The sequence below is a fragment of the Xiphophorus hellerii genome, chromosome 13 (genome assembly GCF_003331165.1).
Source record: "Xiphophorus hellerii strain 12219 chromosome 13, Xiphophorus_hellerii-4.1, whole genome shotgun sequence".
In the NCBI taxonomy this organism is placed as follows: Eukaryota; Metazoa; Chordata; class Actinopteri; order Cyprinodontiformes; family Poeciliidae; genus Xiphophorus; species Xiphophorus hellerii.
In genome coordinates, this window is record NC_045684.1 from 14,826,399 (window position 1) to 14,851,367 (window position 24,969).

Consider the following 24,969-nt stretch of genomic DNA (forward strand, 5'->3'; position numbering starts at 1 on the left):
TGGCCCTATAATGCCTCAGCATTGAGGAGGTGGATTTATTTAAATAAGACAGTTCTGTCAAACATATGCAACACTTAACCTGCAGAGCATAACATGAAAGCAAACTAAGAGTCAATTTCAGCTGAATTTGGATTCAGATAGATCAAGTAGAAACTGAAAAGACCCGGATGAAACAACAACGAAGTGACAACCAATACCTTATTTTCTGATGTAAGATCAAAATGGTTCCAAACTACGAAACCTTTCGTTTGCCTTCAGGCTCCATAGTTGACGCTGTACCGTAAAAGATCAAGAATTATTTTGGCAAATGCATCCCGTTGACAGATTCGCTTCCTTATAAACACAGTTTGTCGCGCCAGTGTCATTTCAAAACAGTTCCTGTATCGGTCACGTGACCTGCTAAAAGCAATACGCGCACCGACACGGGGTTTGGTCTATGGGCTTGACGCATGCGCCGACGCATCGGTGTTGCGAATAAACTTGCCTTGCCGAACCCATCACTATGTTCTACCAATTGCCTGAGCTCGCTCTCACACATCCCTGTATAGGTTTGTCGCTTCCAGTTAAAGTTTGTTATTTCAGTGTCCAGGTCAAAATGTGAGGAAAGGAAGCAGATTTTGAAGAACTTCAATTCCTGTCATGTCTTTAAAGTGTCACTTTTGATGCAATCCTCTGAATAAGTGCAGGTGTATTGGAATTTAATGTTTTCCTTTGGAAAGAAGTACAGCATTGCCATCTTTTATCACATTCAAATGGTTGTCTGGGCATTAAATTTCATGCTGAGTAGAATTCAGCTGAATCATAAAATGGTTCATGCTGTTTATCTTGAGGTGAAGCAATCACCATTTTAGTATTTAGGTGATATTGGCTCATTGCAATATTTGATACACAGATCAAATGAAACCTGTGGCTTCATGCAGCTCTATTATATATATATATTTTAAGGACCAACTTTTATGTGCAATAGTGTTACGATCATAGATGATGCTAGTTTCTTCTCCAAGGCAGCAGATGGCCAATAGTGTGATTTAATGTGGAAATATTCTATAAGTTCAAAAGAAATTTCAAACTGAATTTAGACTTAAATGTATCAAACTTACCTTTAAATGCAATGCAAGACATTATTTTTTTATTATTTTTATTTTCATTATAATTTTTCTCATAGAACTGGATAACCGGCACAAATGTGCAAAACCCAGCATAATGAACAAATCTCACAGAAAATACATACAGCACCTTTTCAGCATCACCAAAATAATCTCAATATCCATGATAATAAATACTATATTTACCAAGATTTTCAGTCTTCATTTACAAAACACAGACAACACATAATAGATTTTTTTTTCATATTTAACTTTTTAGAATTGTTTCCTTTATCTTTTTTTTTTTTCCACAAAGTCCATACTTTTACATAGAAACATTTACAGTTTCCACTCACGATACACTGAATTTTGAAGTGAACTTACATTTAGAGAAGACCCTTTATTAGTTAATTAACAGATCAGAGTCAAACTGAATAAAACACAAATGTATACTCCTTTTATCCCACATAAAATGAAGGATTCTCACTGTTCTCTGCAAATGAGTGTTATGGGTAGATCCTTCTTTTTTTTTTGTAAACAAGTCATTCTGAACCCATTTGAATGTTCATAAGAGTTGATCAGACAAATATCATGCCATGAAAACACCTTTAACAGACCACCATAATCAAGAGAAGTAATTCTGGTGTCTTTATGCTGCCATAAAACTCAAACCAGAAATAGGTTCTTCATTTGTACATGTATAGATTTTACAGATAGCAACAGTTGGTTACATTTTGGACAGGAGCTTAAACTTTAACAGGAAACGTTTTAATAAGTCGTGGCCCTTCTTATTGCTTACCTGTCCTCTTTCATAAACTCAAACAAGTAGGTTTTGGCTCCCATTACGATTGCCTCTTCCCGGCCTTCCCTTTCTTGTATCTCTGACAAGATTGATGTTTCAAGCAGCATCATCCTCAGATATTTATTAATAAACTATATGAGTGTATTAAGGTAACTTGGGTCCAAGCTGTACAAGGAGCACAGTTACCATCGACTAACTGTCATGTCACATAATCAAGTTCGACCAATGTTGACCCCACTTTGATAAAGAACAATCATTGCAAGCAACAGATCTATGTCATCATACAACAAAAACACTGCTTCTCTTGCTTTAGACAAAAACAGCTGGCATACAGGACATCCAAGAGATTAGACGATACGATACAAACATGCGTCAAGATCGGCTGGATACAGAAATCTGACGGGTAAAAAAGTTATTTTTGTGGATTTTAGTCACGCTTTTGCCTTGTGTTTAATCAGTCAGGTCATGTCTCTGAGTTTGGCTTCATTTAAGGCCTTTTCGAAGACATTCAAATCTATACTGATGAAAAAATCTAATTAACTAACCGTGTGAACCATCATGTTTAGTGATTTTGCTTTTCATTCAGGTGGTATCTATTGAAATAAGCTCCAATATTTGATTCAATAAACAGCTAGTTTCATTTAGCATTGTAGTAGCTGCAGCAAAAATGTTTTAACAGGTATGTAGAAAAAGCGGTTTTTATGGGAGGTATAAAAGATCAATAGAAATCAATAAATGGATCATGAACAAACTTTTTAAGAAATAACTCATGTCATTTTTATCTGATGCTTTCACAACTTGCTGTATTAGCTAGCTATGCTACACGGCTAACGCTAGTTGCACATGAACTAGCAACAGTTTTTGTTCATATGTGAAAGAATAAATGTAGTTGTATAAAGTTACTGAACGTCTGGCAGCCTTGCACTTCCAGTGCTAATACGTTTGCACCACATTTACTATGCTAAACTATGCTAACAGAAGTCAATAGCGGTCTGACTTTGGAATGACATAAAAATAACAAGTCTGTAGTGTTTCTAAGTTTATATTGTGCAATTATTTCCTTTACTTTTAAGCCCTAATCTTTTAAAACGTATTCTTATGTTGTGTTTCAAAGATTATTTTGGTTTTTGGCAAGTCCACTTCTCTAATGGAAAAAAAAAGTTAAGTACTTTTATATCAATAATATATTAATACAACTATAAATAGAAAAAATAGAGGAATTTAAAAACAAGTTTATGAATTACATTTTTTTTCTTTACTTCAAAAATATGTGTAGCAGTAAACAATTATGTGAAAGTAATTATCTTTATTTGTAATAAGAACCATCTCAACAACATATTCTTTTAGAAATTCATCTCCTCGTTCTTTTGCAGATTTAATTTTATGCCGCCCACAACTATAAAATAACAGTACGCTACTAGTAAACACACGTACACAATTTAGAGGATGTGTTAAGGTCAAAATCTCCCACTCACTGATTGTCAGCACACATGATGATGTAAAACTTCAGACAAATGACACCAAGAATCAGTAATAAGTACAATCCACTTTGTATTCAGAATGTTTTAGTATTAAGTTGGAGATCGGTGCAGTGAGCAGAAATTTTTCAGTAAAAAATTTATACGGTGAGGAATGACTGAACAGGAGCCCTTAAAATTAACTCACACCTTCCCTATATGCTCTGCTGCCTGTTTTTTGAGTTTTGGTCCCATTTGTTTAATGAAGTTAAAACGTGATAAGGAAGGACTTGATCTGTTCCCAAGTAGAAACTGCTGCAGTTTTCTGTCTGTGCCATTGTGGCATGCTCTGCAATATGTGCTCAAACATTACTAAACAGCTTTTCATGCCAAAGAAAGAGCTGTGCATGAAGCAGCAGCAATACTAGTTGTTAAATTGTATGACGTTTGAAGCAGCACATCCTGGACTGGTGTGCTCGTAAGTGTAATCCTGAATAAATTTTGGGTTCTGTTTTACTGGAATTTAAAGCTGCAGAGTTTTATTTACAGAGTTTTAGGACTGATTTTAATCATTTTAATATAATATCACAGTGAGTCTTGGTATCTGCAAATCACTCACTGACCTCAAGGACAAAAAAAAAATCAGATTGGGGAATTATGAACTCAATAAGAAACAAATCAACTTTAGAGTAAAACTATGTAATAGATTTCCTCCTGAGTCTGAAGACATAAGATGACAGACAGTTGTGTTGAATCTTTATGGACTACAATAAATCAAAATATGAAAACATTCTGCTGACATAAAAACAAGCAGTCAATTAGATCAATGTACATTAAGCTAACTCCAAAACCTGATTTTCACCTAAAACAAACATTTCAGCCTCACAGTTTTCCCATCCACAAAAGCTCAAACACAACTGGCTCCCTTAAAACACACAACTAATGCAGACAAAAAGCACACTATGTTCTCCTCTCACACATAAACATTTGATCAAAATCCATCCCTCTCACCCATGAGCATCCACAAACTGTCACACAAGAGGGAGGGTAAACATGGGCTTGACACTGAGGAACTAGATCTAACTAAGAATCCTGTGAAATGCATCTCCGTCTGTCTGAGGAAGTCAGCTTTACTGAAATGTGTTAGTGGGTTTTGGTAGGTAATACTAGCTCCCAGTGGGTCTGGCAGTGATGAACTGAACTACTTAGAAAACAGTAAAATAAGTAACAGCTCTGTAAACCAGTCATGGAGATTAAGACACACGAGTAAAGAAGAACGCTGCGATTTCATCTTGCATGAGCTAAATCTTTCCCCCAACAAATGCTTCTTCTTTTCAGTATTTTCTGCCATTCCACTGTGACTGTGTCTTAGTACAAATACATATTTAACCACCTTTGTAGGATTAGACTTTTGTAATACCTGCCAGAGCAGCTGAACATAAGTCAAAGGTATTGAGATTTTGTGCGGGTTTTCTAAAATAAAAAAGTTTGCTCTTCTTTAATTCCTGACATTGAATGATGCAATCCACATTTCAAAGGATTCTGGGCTTACAATAGGGGGGCAGGCAGTCTCTACTGTTGCTGTGAAACGAACGGGCAGCACTGAAGCTCTCTGGGATGTTCAGGCCTATCACTCTCTCCCTCCGGCTGAACTCTGCTGGTCGTCTGCCTTACTGCAACACCTGGCCTCTCGTCTCAGGCAGCTTTGTCGCGAGGAAACTGCCGGCGGCGAGTGCACCGCCGGCGAATAAGATGGGTACGGCCTTAGTGATGCCCACAAAGGACTGGAAGATGCTGATGCCCAGAACAGCCGCCAGTTTGCAAAGGGCGTTCAGGAAACCGAACGCTGTGGTCCTGAAGACAAGAACAGAGAGCAGCTATCAGTTCCAAAATGTAGAATACTTTAACATAAAGTTTTATGCAAAAGTCCTAAATCCTTCCTCTTTTTGTGTCTGAGTAGGAATGCTTGCTTGTCATCTCCTCAAAAAGCTTTTCTTAGGCTAACTGAAGGTCGTTTGACGATTTCTTCTTGTTTGTTTGTTTTGCAGGTGACTTGATGCTTTTCCCTCTCATTTTCAATCCAGTACCTGCCAATTTTCAGAATCTTTTTTCCTTTTATACATCCACTTACTTCTGACCTATGACTCAGTCAGGCATAAAAAGGCTCTCCTTAACCAGTGACGTTTGTACACATGGCAGAAAATGCTCCGATTTTTTCATGCAACCACAAACTTTGATGTATTTTACTGAAACTTTGTGTACGGAGCAACACAAAGTATTGCATAATTATAAATTAATAAATTATTTGGATTTTTTTTTTTATAAGTAAAAATCTAAAAAGTGTGGCATACATTTAGATTCAGCCCTATTTACTAAGGTGACTTTTAAATTTTAGATAACATTTGTAATTTTTAAATATTTGATGTAAATAATCTAGATTATTTTATCTCTTTAATTCTCTGCTATTTTTTATTTAATCCATTACTCTTATTTTTTCTGTCCTCACTAATTGTTTTGTAACCATTGTGTCCCTTGTTTTATGTTTCATTGGGTTTTATATTTATTGACGATCGCAGTGGAAACGATCTTTTGTGTTTTGCATCTTTTCAATATTACTGTCACAAAGATGCAATTTGGTTCCATTTTGTCTAGCTGAATCAATTTAAAAAACAAACGATAAAAACAGAAATTTTGAAAGACATTTGGTTCTCAAAAAACCAGGGTAACTATTAATGAAGACCACTTCGAGCAATTAAAACACCAATAGAAAGGAGTTTGGTGTCATAATGATGTAGCATAAAATCTGTCAAAACTTTTTAGATGTAAAAACATTTACCAAACATCGTTTTAGAATCATAAACTACTCATTTTAAAATCTTAAAAAAAACTGCAGGATTTATTCCAACAAAAAAAGATTTAAAGGTGATCATTTAAAACAAATTAATAGTTTTCACTTCTGGCACCTCAGTCAGAGGGGTCTCCATAGTTACCGGTCCAGAAATGATTAACTATGAAGCTATGAAGCTATTCTGTGCTGCTGCTGTGCTACCTTTTATCTGACGGGTACAGCTCCACCGTTATCACATCCAGGGCGTTCCACGAGGCGATGCTGATGCCACCAAACAGACATAAGAGGGCGATCATCCCCGACTCGCTGTTGCCGAACATCAAGAAGAAGCAGCTGACACAGGAGATGATGCTAGATCCCGCTGGGGAAGAAGAAAAAAACATAACTTTTAAATCAGTTTTGCAGCCATGCCAAATGTCGATATTCAAACTTGACTGCGTTTTCCTACCCAGCATCCTCAAGCGGCCGATTTTGTCCATCAAAAGTGCAGACACAATGTTCCCGGGGAGCACAGCTAGTGTGCCAAGGAAGTTGACAAAGTATATCATGTAGGCGTTGTTGAAGTCATCGCTGAAGTCCAGCATGCAGCCCTCTTTGTTGTGGAGGAACGTGCTGTTGATCAGCTTGCTGTTGATAAGCCTGTACTTGAACAAATCTGAGGAGAGAAAGAAGTTGCGTAATTTTTCCCACAGAGGACTGCAACTTCAGAGACTCGGATCAAAGGTGAAAAAGAACGGCTCTTAAAACATTACAAAAATACAGTGTGGTGAACTCCCTGTCGCATTTGTTCAGTACGGCAAGCAGTAATTTGCATTCCATTTTAAAAAATGGGAATGACAGATTTGTTTTTTTGACCTTAGATGAGACAATAAACTGCCTGTCATTGCTTAGACAGAAGCTGTTTTAAGGTTTAGAGTTCAGATGTGTGGTTTTCAGGTGTTTTTATGTGAAGTCAGTATCTAACCTGAGGCAGACATCTCTCTCAACTGATTGGATGAAAATCAGAAATCAACCTCCATTTTCAAGTCTTGCCACACATTCCCAATTGGGTTTATGCCTGGACTTTAACTAGGCCATTCTAAAACAGAAAATGCTTTGATCTAAAACCATTCTATTGTCTGTGTATGTTTATGGTGGCCGTCCCACTGGAAAGGGAACCAGTCTCAAGTCTTTGGCATCCCTCCAGAACCATCCCGCTCACTTCTGATTCATTCTTTATGTTCATAATTTTTGGGGTGGAAGCATTGTTTTTATTTATTTATTTAATTTTTTAATTTTAGATGTTGTTGTTGAAAGGATGTTTGCTCTTACTTTTTAACTTTGTGAAAGTTTTTTTTTTTCATGAATAACCATAGCAACAAAAAGTTGCCATGGTTATGCAACAGCCAACAAAAATCCAGAGTAACAAAAATAATAAATAAAACAATAGCACTGTCTTCTGATTCTCCCGGACCTGCTCCAATGACTTGAAGAAAATATGACACAATGGCTTACCATATTTCCACTGCTTAAACTTAAACTTGTGCACACTGAAATGTCTTTTCAGAATGACCTATTCCAGCTCCAGTTTATCTATATTTCTGTCTGAGCTGCTTATGATTAGCAGCTCAGACAGCTAATCATAAGCTGTCTGAACAATGTTACGTTCCCCAGCATTGTCTTGGGGGACGTAGATTTCCCCAAGACAATGTTAAAATGCTTTAAAAAAAAAATGTTTTATGGATGAGTGACGGAAATAAAAGAATATGTTGTCGGCTTCAAGCGTGAGAGGAAAGAGGTTGCTGCTTTCCCTGAGAAAAATAGGCGAGAATAAATCTGTCACAGCTAAGAATGAAGGGCTGCAAAATGTCAGCAAAAGAAGCGTTAGAGTCTCTCAGATGTGATTCCCAGCTTCAACTCTGACATGTTGATTTAGACCTTCGGCAGGAATCAAAACCACAAGCAGAGGACGGTCACAGGAGCCTTTAAGTGAGTCTGTCTCCACCCACATGGATAAGTTTGTCTCATGTTCCCTGTTCGATTTATGCTCTCTAAATCTCAAAGAGCTGCGTCTCATCCAATCCCGTCAGTCTGTTTCTGTGCTGGATTTGTTTGTGTTGTTGTGGTTACGATTGGTGCAGGTAAAGAGTAACCCAGGGTAACAAGCATCACAGGGTTTCTGTTGTTTCTCACTGCTCTTCTTTTTCTGTGTATTTCACTGTAAAATCGAATTTATGTGTATTAATTTTAAGCTAACTAATTTCCATGGATAAATGTAAACTGTAAATGTAAGTATTTGTTCCCTTTGTGTTTATTTCAAAGAATTCAGAAAACAATTGACTGACTTGAGTAGAATTAGTCTTCCTCATTACTTACTGCAATCCTTCTTGTTTGTGCATTATTACATTATTATTATCAGTAATAGTAACATTCCCAAATAAATATTTTCTCAGATTTTCTTTTCCATTCTAATTTCCATCTCGATGAATTATAGAAATATAAAAACGACAGATACAGTCTTGTAAAATAGTACATGTTGTTTCTGCTTTCGCTTGTCTTGTCAAACCATTGTTTTGTTTTGCTTTGTTTTTTTGCAGGGAAGATTCAAGGGATAAAGACAAAATATCACATTGTCATTATAATGACCTGTCCTGAAGTATGACCGGACAACAGTTTTAAAATTAAAACCATACTCCCCACCAAATCACATTTAACTGTAATATTTGCTATAACAGTATTTACCTGTGTTGTAAAACAAGCTGGCGATGAAGGTGCAGTTCCTGAAGAATGTGTGTGTGGAGGTGACGTCCTCAAAGTAGCACTCCTCAAACACTGAGTCTTCAAACACCATGGACTTCATCTTCAGGCTGAGGAACCTGCACACACAAACTTTAGATAACTCAGTTGCACTGCAGACTTTTGAATAACTAATTTATATTGCGAGCGCCACCTTTAAGAATCGGACTTTTCACACAAATGTGTACATTACATTAATCTGACTAAATGTAATGTAGTCAGATTACATTTTGGGCTTTTGGAAAAAGCATTCACTGTGACAGCGCGTCAGTGTTCCTGTCCCTGTTTTATTATGTTAAATCGTCTATTTTAACCGGAATGATGATTTTCGCAAAGTTTAAAAGCTTTTGAAATGATTCATAATTGACTTATGATCAGTACAAAAGTGTACACAATGATCCAGTAGCTTTAAATTCTCACTTGTCTTTTTCTTCCTCAGTTTCTGGCAGAAGCATAATGATTTTTGGCCAAGTATTCTCTCTGATTTTAGATGATTTGCAGCTGGAAGGATTTTTCTTGATACATTTTTACTTATGGACATTTGCTATGATGCATAATCAAAGAAACAAGGCGGTTTACAACTGGGAGAATTTGATTAACATCCTAAAAGCAGAAATAATGCTTCAACTGCACCCACAAATCCTTAGATTCGCGGTACAACAGAGTGCTACATGAGATCATCCTTGTCCAGTCAGTATCTACAACAACCTTTTGAAGAAACTCGGATAATATAAGTTATAACAGCATTTAATTTCCCTCTGGGATTAATGAAGTATTTTTGAATTTGAATTGATCAGAGGGGGGAGTCACCAAACACCTGATGTATGTGCCAGATGAAAATTGCCAGACCCCAGTTTCACAGGTAACAACTCAAAATTACCTGTGAAACTTTTGTTTGAATTTCAGAGAACAGCAGACCATCATAGACTTTTGATTTTAGTCCATTTAATTGGTATTTTGACGATTTAGATCCAAATAGACTTTTGTTTTTTATGTTCTGAAAATGAAACACCTTTGCGTGGTAAATAATTGGCTGATTTTTGATTTTGTTATAGTCTAGTTCCAATATGATCTTTGAGTTTCAATTGAACTATCAATATTGTGTTTTTTAAAAGAACCATTTCAATCATATGCCAATGTAACTCATTTTATCTAACAGAGGTCATCATGTTCCATATTTGCTACACATCAGAATACGAAGAAAGCCCTACTTGTCATTAAAATAGTATCCATCGCGATGGACTTGGTTTTCTAGGGTGAAGTTAAAAGTGACATGCTCCACTCGCTCCTTGGTAAAGGTCTTTGTCCGTGATTCATATTCCTGCTTCTGGATGTACTTGATCATGTCAGGGAACCACACCGTCAGCCCATAGTAGCTGCAAGGTTTTTTGAAGAAAAGACAGACGGAAGAAGCACGGAAAATGAGCATGACATACATGAGATACTACAGGAACAGTGACGGGGCTCTTCTGTTTACCTGAAGGACATGCTGAACCAAACAGCCATGAGCATAAAGGTGGTCCTTTTGTATTCAGGGCTGAAGCAGGCAAGAATGTTGTTCCGTATCTGCAGCATGCGACGAGAGAAAAAACGAGATTCATTTAAAAGAAATAAATCCGTATCTGGCTTTGATCTAATTACTCTTTGAAGCTACTTTCTAAGCTTTGCGTGCTTCTAAGAGAGTGAGAACGAAATTTGAGAATCAAAACCCAGTCCCAACCCTCGTTAAGTGTTATTTATTCAGGACGGAGGGTGTAGGCGTTGCATTTAGCAGAAAGTAGGCTGAATGCATCAAAATCTAACAGAACTGTGCCGCAGTACTGTGGCTGTGCTGCAGAGTGTGACATGAAAAAAAAAAACAATCTGGGTTTTAAAAAAAGCACATTTGTAACTCTGACAGTTTTACTGACCTGTTGGGAGAGACTCATAATCTTCAGTCTGTAGCGCTGCCAGACGGGGGTGTCGGTTCCAATGTCCACCAACTCATCAACCTGCTTCACAGTCTTTATTGTGGTGACCTTGGAATAATCAGACACAAGACAGTCAGGCTTTCATGGTAGCCAATTCAGGAAATATGTTTGAAAACCTTGTTGGCTTAAGCTTATCTCATAAAAACAATGTAGAGAAAATATTTGCCCCATTACAATTCTCTGTGGTTTTTTGTTCTTGTCATAGTTACGCACTTCAGGTCTTCATTGACAAAGATAACCAGAGTAAATACAAAAAGCAGTTTTCCAATGATGGTTTATAGTTTATTAAATGTTAACCATCTTTTTATGTTGATATAATTTGGTACTAGACAAATAAAAACCAATTTGATTTGACTGATAAAATAAGATTTAAGCTCACAACTGTTATCTTAAAGTTCAGTTTCTGAGCCTTTAGAGTCTAGAATTTGATCAAACGGTATATATGCAATATATAAATTATATAACAATACATTCTGAATGTTGCACAGTAATGAAAGCAGGTAACTGCAAGATTGCAAGATGTTTTTCCCAGCTAGCATTTATGAAGTGATGTTTATTGTCTGTCACCTTTGCATCTTTTTCAACTTTTGGTTTCAATGATTGCAACAAATATTTCTCAAGGATACTCACAGTGAACACCCTCTCTGGGTGTCCTTTAGCTCTCATGTTTGTGTCATGAACTTGCTTCAGAATCATCCAGCCTTCATCATGCTTCCCATTCTGTTTTGAAAAAGAAGATAAAGACGTGTCACTTTTGACAAAAAAATGTAAAATATATATACTGTATATATATATATTCCACCAAGTTTTTAGCGGTAAAACCTCAAACAATGTGTAGAGCTTTAAAAAGACTGACTGCCAACTGTTATGCACACCTCTAAGTAGAAGCGTGGGCTCTCAGGCATGGCGTTGAGTGCAGCGATGGCTGCAACAGAAGGAAACGCACAGACCAACACAAACACTCGCCAGCTGTGGAACTGATACGCTGAGCCCATCTGGAAACTCCACCCTTGGAAGTAAAGACAAATAACAACAAAAGATATTTAACCAAACAGAAACAGAAAAATTAGTTACAACCATAAGTCAATATAAAGTCAAAACTTATATTGGTGAGTTAACTTGCTGAAACTCAACATAAATTCAAAATATCTCGTCATTATTTGCTCAGAGGCGTGAGTTTGAGCTCACAATCTGTGTTTTTTTTCAGTGACTGTGTGTAACATGCGATAATTAACCAGATGGTGTTTGGCCGAAAATGGATCTCTGCAAAATACCGCCTACATGTTTTGGATCATTTGATGAAAGTAAACCAGATATAGCAGCTCCACATATTTGACATATGTTCACATTACTAAGTCACTTGGTTAGTGGGTGTTATAAGTACCTCCACTGTTTGCAATAAATGTTACACTTGCTGAAAAAACCCCAGCAATGAACCAAATATGGGGGGTTGTTGTTATTTTTTGTTGTTGTTTGTTTTTGTTTTTGAGTGAAAACGAGTGGTCATATAGTAGGCTAATTAAATTTGTCTTACAATCACAAAGGGCTACAAAGAGTTGAAAAGAAGGCAAGCAGATTATTTGAATCTGAATTAACAGGATCTTTGCAAGATTACATAAAAATTATACTAATTTGCAAGCCGTAGTGCAGGCCTTAATCTTCCTTAAGGACTTTGGGTGAGAAGAATTCTTGCATGCAAATCCAAAACAATTTTTTTAAATGACAAGTAACAAAGGTTGGCAGAGTAGGACAGCAGAATAGAGGCAAACTTTATATACAGTATATGTATGTTTACACAGATTAGACAGTAAAAGACTGAGACCAAGTGGCTGAAAAGGAAGACTACGGAACTGAATCAATGCAACAAGCAGCACACAATGAATGTGGAAGGAAATCTGAAAAGACTGTAGAGCCCAACATGTTGTCCCTAATGTTCCTTAACATTTCTGTGTCTTGATGATTTGCATTTCCATGCTCACCATAGTGTGGGATGATGGCCCAGGCCATGGCGGACGCATAAATTCCTCCAATCATCCAGAACATGCAGAGCCAGCTGAGGTGCTCGCCGCGCTTCTCTTGGGACAGAAATTCAGAGTAGTAGGAGAACACGATGGGAATTGAGCCACCAATTCTGTAAAAGTTAGAGTCCAAAGGTCAGCATTGGGGAGAGGTGTTTTATCCCATTGTAAAGGAAAGTATAACTATTTTTAATTTGTTCACTTTATAGCCCAAAATGCCAGAATGCATTTGGGTAGTGGTCCTTAACCCTGCCACTGTCCTGTGTGTTTTCAGAAATTTCCCTGCTTCCTCATATTTGCTTGTGATGAATGGATCAATAATCTATTTCTGTATAGCTTGCTGACAGATTGAGGAGATAATTCAGCCATTTTAATCAAAAATGTTGCAGCAGGGAGTTATTTAAAACCACTGCTATTATCTGGACCAGTGACACAAGACAACAGTGACTGTTGGGCAGAGAGAATTTGACTCTTGCTGTGTTTGTTTTGCTGTCTCGTTTGGTACCAAAAAACTTTGCTATTGTTGCTTTAAATCATCCACAGTTGCTATTTATTCCGCTGCCAAGGACACAGACTTTTCTGATTTTGTTTAAAGAGTAAAGGATACCATGACTTTCTGGGTGTCTTTAAAAGGTTCAATGTATTTTCAATTAACTTACCCTGAGCTGTACATCATCCAATGTTTAATTGTAGTCTGCTCGTAATAAACAACTTCATATACAGCTTATTTTGTCATTGATCTTTAGGAACTTTGTTACTAGAGGCTTGTTGTACAGATACATTATTCCCAGTGAGTGTTTTTTTGGTTCTTTGCGCTAATAAATAAAAAGAGACAAGCAAACACCTGAAGCCAAGGAACAGCTTGACCTTTAGATGATTGGTCTGCCTCGAGGAATCGATACAAAAATACAGTTCTTACTTAGTACATACCAGAATGTGTCATGGTTGGCATTTTTCATTTAAAAACTCAAAGAACTAGGAATAAATTGTATATTTGTGACTGGCTGCCAGGAATAAAGTGCCTAGAGATTTAAAATCAATTCTTCTCTCTGTTGCCTGTCATGTGTAGACACAATAGTGGTGCTCTGAGTTTAAGACCAGAGTTATGTTTGATATATGGAAGAAAAACATTCTTCTAAGCAGCCTTAGAAATGAATGATGAAGATGACCTTAAAGGATTACAAAGTCTGGCTGCTTGGAAGCAAAATACAAAGACATAAGGGATGACTCAAGCTTCTTCTTCTGCCATGTGTGATCACTGAGTAGGTTATTGGTTGTAACTCACTGGGAATGATGTTGACCTTTCGATTCACCAGTTCAATGAAGTGGAAAATACTGGAATGACAATAAAACTCTACATGACGATAATTGTTCTCTTAGGGAATATTGTAAGAGAGTTTTACATTGATTTTCTGTTACAAACTGGTCACCCAAACATCAAAAATACTATCGGGGGGGCGGGGGGGGCATTACTAATCCCAATTACAGTGAACTGTTCAGATAGTACATTAATGTGTTGGATAGAGGAATTCACAAAAAGAGTTAAAGGTGCAATTACCCAACACCTGAGAGGAGGCGGCAAAACAGAAAAGTGCTGTAACCCTGAACGAAGGACGAGAAGAAGGAGAAGATACTGTTGATGGACAGAGAGATGATGAGGGACTGCCGACGGCCTATCCGGTCTGCCATAGCCCCCCAGAGGAAAGCCCCCACCATCATCCCAAAGTATACAATGAGGCCTGTCAGGAGAGCAAACAAAATGTGTTAGCTTTCAACATTTGATGTTTACATACTTTTTTTTCTATCAGCCAATTCTGAGCAAAAATACTAATTCACTGTCTTATTAATCTTTGATATTATGTCCTTTACTTGTGTGGTGTTTGATTGCTACCAAGTGTGCTTGGAGCATATTTCTAAGCTGAATTCTTACACTGGGGTTGATTAAATAATTAAATTTGGAAAGTGTGTATGAGGACAAAACAAGTAAGATGTATACATTGAGTAATGCTAGTATGGTTCTGTATATGCACTGTAAAAAAAAGCTGTGTTTAAAGATCAACAGGGATTTCAACAAATGGGCCAAGATTTCCTCTTGATTTGGATTTTCTAGTACGGCATGCAGTTTCAAATAATATCCTTTGCTGTGAAGTTGTTTGAACCTCTTTCCTGAAGCATCTTATGCCAGCAGTTTGCAGGAATTTAACAATTGAAATATTTGCCCTTACCAGGTTGTTGTTCTGTATCAATTAAATTGCCGTAGCTGGCTTGGTAGGAAAACAATCAGAAACATCTGGGAAAGTTGTCAAAAAATATCCTTTAAGTTCCACATAGAAAGTCTTTAACTTCACTAAAGTAAGTCCCAAGAAAGTTGTAGAAAGTACTCATTTAGTTTCTAGAATTTCCAAGGTATAAATTCCAGTCAAATGTCCTGTAAGTTCAGAAAGTAGCCAGTAAAATCCTAGAAGTTTCTACTAAGTTTTTGTATTTTATGTAAACTGAATAATGAAGCAGTAAGTTCCACAAAATAACCTCCAGATTTTTGGAAAGTATATTGTGCATTCAGGATTATAACTTGTAAATCACGTCAGCGTTAGATGTCCATCATCCCTCTTTCAGATCAGTAGGTTAAAGGTTTTTAGAAAGTCCTTTAAATTCAGAGAAATACACAAAAGTTTCAGACAATTTCTGGGAACCTGTAAGTTCCAGGAAAGTATCTTCTGACTTCCTGAAAATAACCAGTAAGGTAAATGGCTGGTAAGTTCACGGAATGTTTTGGAAACCAAAACTTGCAGGTTTCAGAACCTGTAAGTTCTGAAAAACTGCTGACTTTATTCTGTTAAGTTACTAAGTCGTACTGTATAACCTTTTCCCTAACAGTCATTGGAAAACTAAACAGAAGAGCTCTGTTGTTGTCAGAATTCAAAACAGACATCCTACCAATGAGCTCAAGTGGTTTAAGCAATTGTGCTTATGACAATTTATCAAAAAAATGAACACCCAATATTAACAAAATGAAAAACTGCAGGCACAAAAGATCTCTTCTTAGATATAATGTTTTTCTCTATCATACCTGGTCCCAAATGGCATTGAAAGAAAGTGTAGTTTTTGAAAGAATTATTCATTTTCAATTTTTCAGTCCTAAATGTTACACCTTAGCTTGAGGACACACATGCTTTAAGAAACAGTTCTTAACCCGTTAAAAATAAACGGTTCAGACTAATCTTTCACATCTACAATTTCTTTTTTATCTTGCTCTTGTTTCTGCTCTAGATTATCTCCCAAAATTTTCACAGAGCATAAACAGAGATGGATCTCTGGGAATCTATTAGCAGGAAAGAGTGCGACACCATTTCTGAGAATGTAAGTCTTCAAACCATTAATTATAAATAAAACTAAGACCAGTGGCTGCAGCTAGAGTTGAAAATTCCCCAGAGACTCTTCTGGCTTATGTGGAACTGACTCAGAATAATCAGTACACGTGTAAACAGTGTGATGAAGGAACATGTCGCCAAGAGCAACAGTGAGTCATTGAAGTGTTTTAAATAGGACTTGAACAAGTACCTTAATCTGTGACACACAGGAGTATGAGTCTTACCAAGCATGCTTTTGCTGGGTTCAGACAGACACATATCCTTCTCTGCACTGGGTAGGACAAACCCCACCACGAAGATTTCCACGCCATCGGCCATCAGTGCCAGCCCCAGCACGAAGTACAAGGACCACTGGAACTTCCCGTGGCCACATTCCTGTAAAATGGTCTCGTACTGCTGAGCCAGCTCCTCCTGGTCCTTCCGCCTTGCCGCCTCGGACGCCCCAACATCTTTGAACTGCTGAGCCCCGGCTGTTATTGATCCAGGACCTCCGGCCAGGTCACCTTTCCCAGAATCAGCCCTGGGGATTCCTTGGTACTCCCCCTCGTAGATCTCGTCGTCCTCGTCGTGGCCCTCAGTGGAGTCACTGTGGCCACCCTCGTCGTCGTTGGCGGCCTGGCTGTCGCTGCGGTAGTAGCCTCCATCTTGGCTCCCCTGCATAGGGTAGTCATCATCATCGTCCTCTGCAAAGCGGCTGTAGGACCTCTTGCTGTACTCGTCGCTCATCCGATCCACCGAGCGGCCAACTTTCTTTGAGGCTTGCCGCTTGACTTCTTTCGCAATGTCTTTGGCACCTTTTATGAAAGCAGTCCGGTTTTGATAGCCGTCCTCCATTTTAAAGACAATTTAGAAGAAGCAATGGAGGAGAAAGGTCTTGCGACTCCCAGCTCACTTGATATACTCCTGAGGAGACAACAGATATAAAGTGAAAAAACGTTTTATACCAGTTCTGTCAGGAGGAATGGGCTGAAATTCCAGTAAACTACTGTGAGAAGCTTTTGGAAGAAGTCAACCAGCTTAACGGCAACTCTACCAAATAACTTCTGATTTGAAAACATAAAGTGAGATCAATCCTTGCCTCCACGTTACTACAAATTTTCTTATTACAAATCACATAATTACACCGTAGAACAATTGGACCACTGCGTGATTGAGAAGTCCTTCAGATGGCACCAGATTATTAAAACAACATCTCTGGGACTCCTGCAAGTCACCATATCATATCTGGATCAGTTCCAAGTGCCTTTTGTAATAAGGGGGAAACCAGCTGCTGTAATAAGCGTGATCTGTGTGGCTCGGCTCATTTCCAAGGCTACTCAGGTTAGCTGAGATACAGGGGGAAAAGAGGTGGGACATTCAGTATGGCTGTGAGAATCCGGACAAGTTTCCCCAGGACCCAGCTAATTCTGAGATGAGTTATATCCTGCAGACTTTGGTATCTGAATACCGAAGAGGCAAATAGCTGGTTAGGTGTTAACCTGTGAAAGTAGGAAGTGAGTTGGGGGTGGCTTAACACAAAAGAGGAAAAGTGGTGACCTCTCAATGAAGGGAGTCAGAGACATCGATAATCTTTTCATACAGTTGCCTATTCTGTCATCATAAAAATCTTTAAATGGTAGGTTGGCTGAAACATTGACAAAAAAAATACAAAAACTTCTTCTTTTCAAAGCTTTATAGAAGATTACTTGCTTTTGCGTGTTTGCTGTAAGCCTAAGACAGTTGGGTTTAGCATGGTGCAGCAGTGTGATGAATGTACCTGTACAGTATGAGCCTGCTGCGCCATGAAAATGAAAAAAAGATTGCGTTGAGTTTTGTAGTTGCATTATTTAGTAGTGTTTGTACATTAGGGTATACAAAATAACACAATCTTGCTTACTGAACACAAATAATTTCTAACATGTTATCTGCACAAAACAAAATGTGCAAAACTTATGCTCTATTGTTACAAATTCAAGTGTAGGTGTAACTTCTACATGCTAAGCCTACCATATAAAGAGATGTTCAAAGACAAGGTGGATGTTTGCATGCTGACATATCTTTGTTCATCCCCAAGCAAAGCTATAAAGTCTGCCCTATCTGTGTTTTCCATATGGAACCACCTTTAGATCAAACCTGTTGCTTTCTCCCATCGACACAGTGTCTGCCAAGTCACTGAAAGGTCTTAACTGTAATTGCAAGCCAAAGCATCCGGCCTCAAGCAGTACATGGTTTCTGATGGAAATGTTGTGCATTACTCAATTCGAGGTGACAAGCAACGGTGTGGAATTCAAACGAAGCAGACTGTGTTGTGATCCTGACCCATAAAATCTCCAAATCTAGCACTAAAAGACGATTTTCCACACAGCTAAGGAAGGAAACCTTAACAAGTGAATCAGAATGAGCCAGTAGCTTGGCTCTGTTTCGTCAGTTAAATATCATGTTTGACAATATTTAATTAGCAGCACAAATGCAAAGTAATAAATTTGCCAAAGCCACGTGCAACAGCAAATGAGCCATGAAATTAAGAAGAAGCTGGCAATCAGACTCCTGATTCCCCATCTGCTGTGGGATCAGATCTGCAATAAATTTTGCAGTGTAAAGGCCGTTTTTCAGGGCAAGAAACTTGTCCTCGCATTTGCTAGATGAGCCTCACATCAATATGTTTATGTACTAGCACACTAAGCCTCGGGTGACTGTGCAATGAGGCGCGATGTCACTTTGAATTTGTGCTGCAGTGAAGAAGCAGACAGACGATGATGAGATGTCGCTGCGCTTTCACCGGTGCTTCAGAAACAAACTCTGACAGGTAATAACAGCCCTAGCAGTGCTTCTCAATAGTAAGCAGGTATACAGTACACAACGAACCAGAGCACGCTTGAAAATACTGACCGTGTGGGATGGCTCCACTGACTTGCCATAAAAACACCTGCTGGCCTCCTCTAATCTGTATAATTTCTTCAGTTTATTTAAGTTGCTGGACTCAAATTTGTCCAATATTTTTACAGTTTCTAGTTGATTCTAATTGGTCGGCTTCTTGGCTCGGATCCGACGTTAGAGCAAGAGCATCAAAATCAGGTCAAGTCATACACCTATTGGAAAATGTCAAAGTTTCTATGAGGTGATATGAGGTAAAGTTAAGAAATTTGAATGTAGGCCTCCTTCTTCATTATTCAACCAATCAGCATAACGCTGCCACCACCATGCTTTTTAAGTTGCAACACTGAACTTATGTTTGAAAGCCTCATCTTGGGATCTTCAAGCCTGGTTGTTGTTACTGAAAATATGTATTTATGACAAGCCCATCATTTAAAAGACCTAACTGTGAATTAGCGTAGTACTACTGCTGACTGATGTTAAAAACTTCCAGTTACATCTCATTCAACATTTACTAAAAGAAAAAAGTGTCAAATGTTAGAATAAATCTTCCTTAAGGCTTTGGGTGAGAAGGATTCTTGCATGTCAATCCAAAATGCCTCACGCTTCAAAAGTAACGTTTCAATGTCAGTCTCTGTAAAAAATGTTCCACAAAATCTCGATCAATTTCCTTTCATCTTAGACTGATCGTTTGTGTTGGAAAGTTAGACTCTTCAAAAGCTAAGAATGTTGAAACGTGGTGGTGGAAGCATCATGCTTCAGTAATGGAAACTGGAAAATGTCTCGAACTTCTTGCTTTTTTAAATTAACAACTTGGCTGTTGAAAATTTTAAAAAATAAATGAAATAGACACAACTGAGTGCTGCAGGAGGAATTGCAAACTAGTTTTGAAAAGGATGAACTAAGCTTTTAGAAAGGGGCTAATAAAGCCCTGATTTAATTTCCATTAAAGATTTGTGACCTGTGGTTAAAAGCCATATCTAAGCCAGGGAACCAACCAATTTAAAAAATTGGTTGGAATTGCCATTTCCTTTTACCAGAATTAAGTCAGAAGCTTTTAAATTGCTAAAAAAAAAAAAAAGAAAGAAAAAGTATGTGATTTAGGTGAAACCTGCAGTACTAATTTCAACCAGACATCAGTGTATACTGATCTTCTATGTTTTAAACCCCCACGCATTAAAAAAAACAATGTAATCAATTGAAATGTGTGAACCAAATTCTCAGTTTTAATATTTTGAACATGCTCATTCCATCCTGGGAAAAAAAAAAACATAAAATTAATCCTTAAAACTAAAACTAATAACAATAATAATAATTCCACATTCATATCAATGTTGAGTGCTTCATTACTTATTTTTTTCTCATGTTTTTCACAAGTCATACCAACCAGGAAGTATCAAGAATTAATTTTACTGCCTTTATGAGAGCTTCTGCATGTGTGTTGATTTAATTATATTTTATGTTTCATCCTGGGCAGCATTTCCAGCCATGAGGCAGCAGATTTCCCTGTCAGCATGAAGAGAACAGATCAAAGGAACCCAACCGGGCCTGGTCAGCCAGGCTAAACTGTAGGACTCAAACCTAATAATATCCCCAGATGGACGTAATAATCGTTAACCAGTTCCCTCACCCAAAAGGTGTCTTACGTGAACAATATTGGGAGTGCTTTCCTTTAAGCATACAGATGATTTTACGTGGTTACAGTGTTTCATTTTAGTTCATTTTAGTTTAAGAGAGAGAGTGCTAAAAGCAGAAATTCAAGTTTTTGGTACAAGAATTTGGATATTTTGATCAATTTTAACTTCTGCATAATTTGTGTACAGATGCCACTTAACATCTCACTTTAAGTGGCTTCAAATGGGTCAAACAATAATCCTCTTTTATTCATTTGCATTGTAGCTAATACTAAAGCCTGTATATAAACAAGAACAGCAAGTAGAGATTTGGTTTCGGTGATATTTTTTTATTTCTGTACTACTTAATATGGCTCAAAAGGAATACATTGTCTTCAATTTGTATCCCCATTTTGTTCTCAAATGTTGTTTCTTCCCATTTGCAGTCCATACCCTTCAACCATCCATTTCTTCATTATGTACCTATTGACAAACATTTTATTTCTCTTGATGGTAAACTATTATAGAGATAAATAACTCTGAAAATTCTCAATTTTAAAGTATGAATAGTTTTTCTAGAGTCTGTTTTTTTTAGTCAATTCCATCCAACTTCTAGTTGACTTCATGCATCATAACCCATCATCGAATCAAAATACATCTGGTAAATCCTAGCTGTTGGAGTCGGTTTAGCTACATTTTCTCCCAGTACACTCTGAGTAGAGCATAGAAAATTACCTTAAGATACCAGTGGACAAAATGGGTACAAAATGTCCCCAAAACATCTGATTGCAGGTGTGGCGGAAATGTTGTATGTTTCAGTATTGCTGATCTTTCAAATAACTTCAAGCGAATTGTGATTTCATCAAGGGGATAATGTATGCTGAGAGCAGGCAGAGAGGAAGTTGCTAAAGGAATAGTTTAGTTTGAGTTGTCAGACCGAACAGAATTGATTTTAAATCACAGCGTGTTTGCAGAGTGTCTTACTTTGACGTGTTTTTGGGGAATTGTGTTATTTGTGGGTGCATTTAGAAAAGTGCTGTATAAAACAGTGTGAAACTTGGAATAGTTCAGAGCAGTGCTCAGAGTGTGTAGGAATTCGATGTACTGCTCTCCTTGGTGCAGCAAGCAATAATAAAGCCGAGGACTCAGAAGAACTGTCTCAACCATCTTGTGCTTTTCCACGAGAAGAAAGAAATTTACTAAAAGAAAAGACAGAAAAAGTACTGTTTGCAGTTTAGCCACAAGAATACACGTGAAAGATGGATCTATGATCAGATAGATAGATAGATAGATAGATAGATAGATAGATAGATAGATAGATAGATAGATAGATAGATAGACAGACAGACAGACAGACAGACAGACAGACAGACAGACAGACAGACAGACAGACAGACAGACAGACAGACAGACAGACAGACAGACAGACAGACAGACAGACAGACAGACAGACAGACAGACAGACAGACAGACAGACAGACAGACAGACAGACAGACAGACAGACAGACAGACAGACAGACAGACAGACAGATAGATAGATAGATAGATAGATAGATAGATAGATAGATAGATAGATAGATAGATAGATAGATAGATAGATATGTCTCTGTTGAGCTGAGTCTCTTCACACAGCCACAAACACTCAACTGAGAGAAAAGGAGAAGAGGAAGGCCTGATGATGATGAGGAGTAATGATAGCTATATTTTTTTTCCTTCAGACTGACAAGCCTCCATTAGTTTTCCTCCTCTTGCTTGTCCTCCATTAAAAACAAAAAACAATCAATATCAGCTTTATAGTTTCCCTATAGAGCCAACCAGAACAACCTGTCTTCACATCACCATCTTATTTATAGTACAGAGATTCCCATCCACTGAGAAGAAATAAATCATCTGGACACCTGATAACATCACAACAGCCAAAGAAAGCGCTAAAACATCCCTGAAAGGCTCCACTATCTGCCCTTATATTTCTGTTGAAAACAGCTTTGATGTGCTTATTTGGCTTTAGGAAGCAACAGGATGAAATAAAGAGCAAATATGTGCAACAAGATTTTTTTTTTTTTTTTTTTTTTTAAAAAAGGCCGCTGTACATCGCTAACAAGGCCAATTATAATTACCGCTTGTACACCAAATATTTCCTGACAGATGCGCTCATTCTTAGAAATCACACGGCCGTGCAGCAGCCCGTCACGACTTGGATCAGATTCTCTCGATTCACAAAATCGATCCTAATTTTAGCGTGAAGCAAACTGCTGGTGAGCACGCCCATCGCGCTTTTCACATGATGTCTTAAATGCGTAGAGAAAGAAAGCACACACGCGCAGAGGGGGGAAAATGCCCGTCGCTCCAAGAGGCCACGAGCGACTCAAATGGTTTAATTAGTGATAATTTAATGCTTACCGTAAATCCTGCAAGCGCCCCTCTCTTCAGCCCGGAGATAGTGAGGAAGAGGATGGAGGATGGAGGAGGAGGCGGAGAATGCTGTTGCTGTGAGCCGAGTGATGATGCTCCGTGTGTGCGCTCTGGAGAAGAGAGAAGCCCACGCTGTCCACGCACACTCTGTGAAGCACAGGACTCCCACCTCCACCCCTCCTCCATTAGAAGCCCATCACGAGCGCACTTCATATTTAGTGAAAGGTCTTTCGGCGCAGATATGCGCAGGATTGCACCTTTTTTTTTTTCTTTTTTTTTTTTTTAATAATTCGTCTTGATGCATAAAATGTGTTTATACCCATCTATGTGTGTTCAGCGCATTAACACACATCTTTTTTATTTATTTTTTATTTTTTTGCAAACACCATTATCTCCAGACATTAGCATCATCATTCTACATGTGTGCGCTCTCGACGCGCACATGCAAGCGCGCCTGACTCCTGTTACCATGCCAACCCCTTCGCTATTCCTCAGTCTGCACGGGGAAGATGCGCCATATGAAAAATGTGAACTCTCCTCTGAGAACAGTCTGCTGCCTCTTCTTCTTCTTCTTCTTCTAGGGACAAAAACATCACATTTCCATTATGTTGATGGGAAACCTTGAGAACATGGTGGAACCTGCGTCTTTCCAAGTTTCAGCAGCATAATGGCGGATTTCAAATGTTTCAGAAGCTTTTGTCTTCCCAACATTTGCTCCAATTTCTTGCAAGAATTATGTTTCTAATTAATTAAGTGATTTCACACAAATCTATTTTACTATTGTGCAACTTATGGACGATGCCATTAAAAGAAATATTAATTTACTTGAGAAGCATGAGCAATTATTTCACTAGTTAATTATTATTTTAATTACCCCTGGGAAGAAAAGTGCTAACATTTTAATATTTAAAAATATTTTTAAAATATTAAAAATATTTAGAAACATTTATTGAATGTGCCTCCAGGACAAATTACCCACAAGCCCAGATAGTTGGAACATAATTCATGACTTATACAGAATGTGGAGATTTACAAAATATCCTGTTAATATCTTAATTTATTAATATCTTAATTTATGTTAATATCTTCATCTCCTTAAATTAGAGTAGAAACTAGGCATCGTTTAGAATTGTATAATTTTGTTGAAAGAAAAATTTTTTTTTGCATGTGATAATTTCTGAAACAACTTCTCAATAAATATTTTTAATCAGCACAAATACAAAAAGTATAGTTTGCAAAGTAACTCTGGACATGTTTACTGTTCAGACTTTTAAATGTACTTTTAACACATTTATTTACTCCATGTTGAAGAGATCCATCCAAACATTATATTGCCAAGTTATAGCTTGAAAATAGGGACAATCTAGAAAATTGTACCTTTTATTATTATTATTATTATTATTATTATTATTATTATAGAGCTTCAGTTTCACAATGCTGTAAGAATGACTGTGTGACCTCTGCTGTACAAATAAGCTCTCTATGGCTCTGCTGGCCATTCAGCTCCTTTGAACTCTTTTCATCTTTCTCATAGGTTTTGATGGGATTTAAGACAGAATTCATGCTGGCATATTTTTAAAATCTATTCATTGACTTTTTCACTGTGTTTCTTGGAGGTGATTCTTTCACAGTACTGTACATTGATTCTCAAAGCTTTAACATTACAGTCGATGCAACAAAATGTTCAAATCGTACAGAGAAGGGGACTTTATGAAATACTTTTAAACTTCACAAATTGTTGAAGTCAATGTCTATCTTCCAGAT

General features: G+C 37.6%; 1 protein-coding gene across 1 annotated transcript; it reads right to left on the reverse strand.

The window, feature by feature from the left end:
* Positions 1 to 1,131: 1,131 nt before the first annotated feature.
* On the reverse strand, positions 1,132 to 23,386 carry LOC116731303 (synaptic vesicle glycoprotein 2A-like). The gene is made up of 13 exons (XM_032581012.1): positions 23,194 to 23,386; positions 16,551 to 17,229; positions 14,514 to 14,694; positions 12,917 to 13,068; positions 11,813 to 11,946; positions 11,568 to 11,657; positions 10,878 to 10,985; positions 10,445 to 10,533; positions 10,179 to 10,343; positions 8,914 to 9,047; positions 6,641 to 6,847; positions 6,394 to 6,553; positions 1,132 to 5,198 (listed from the first exon to the last, which is right to left on the reverse strand). Exons 2-13 carry the CDS (start codon positions 17,158 to 17,160, stop codon positions 5,015 to 5,017), a joined length of 2,214 nt encoding a protein of 737 aa, XP_032436903.1. The 5' UTR covers positions 17,161 to 17,229; positions 23,194 to 23,386; the 3' UTR covers positions 1,132 to 5,014.
* Positions 23,387 to 24,969: the final 1,583 nt, after the last annotated feature.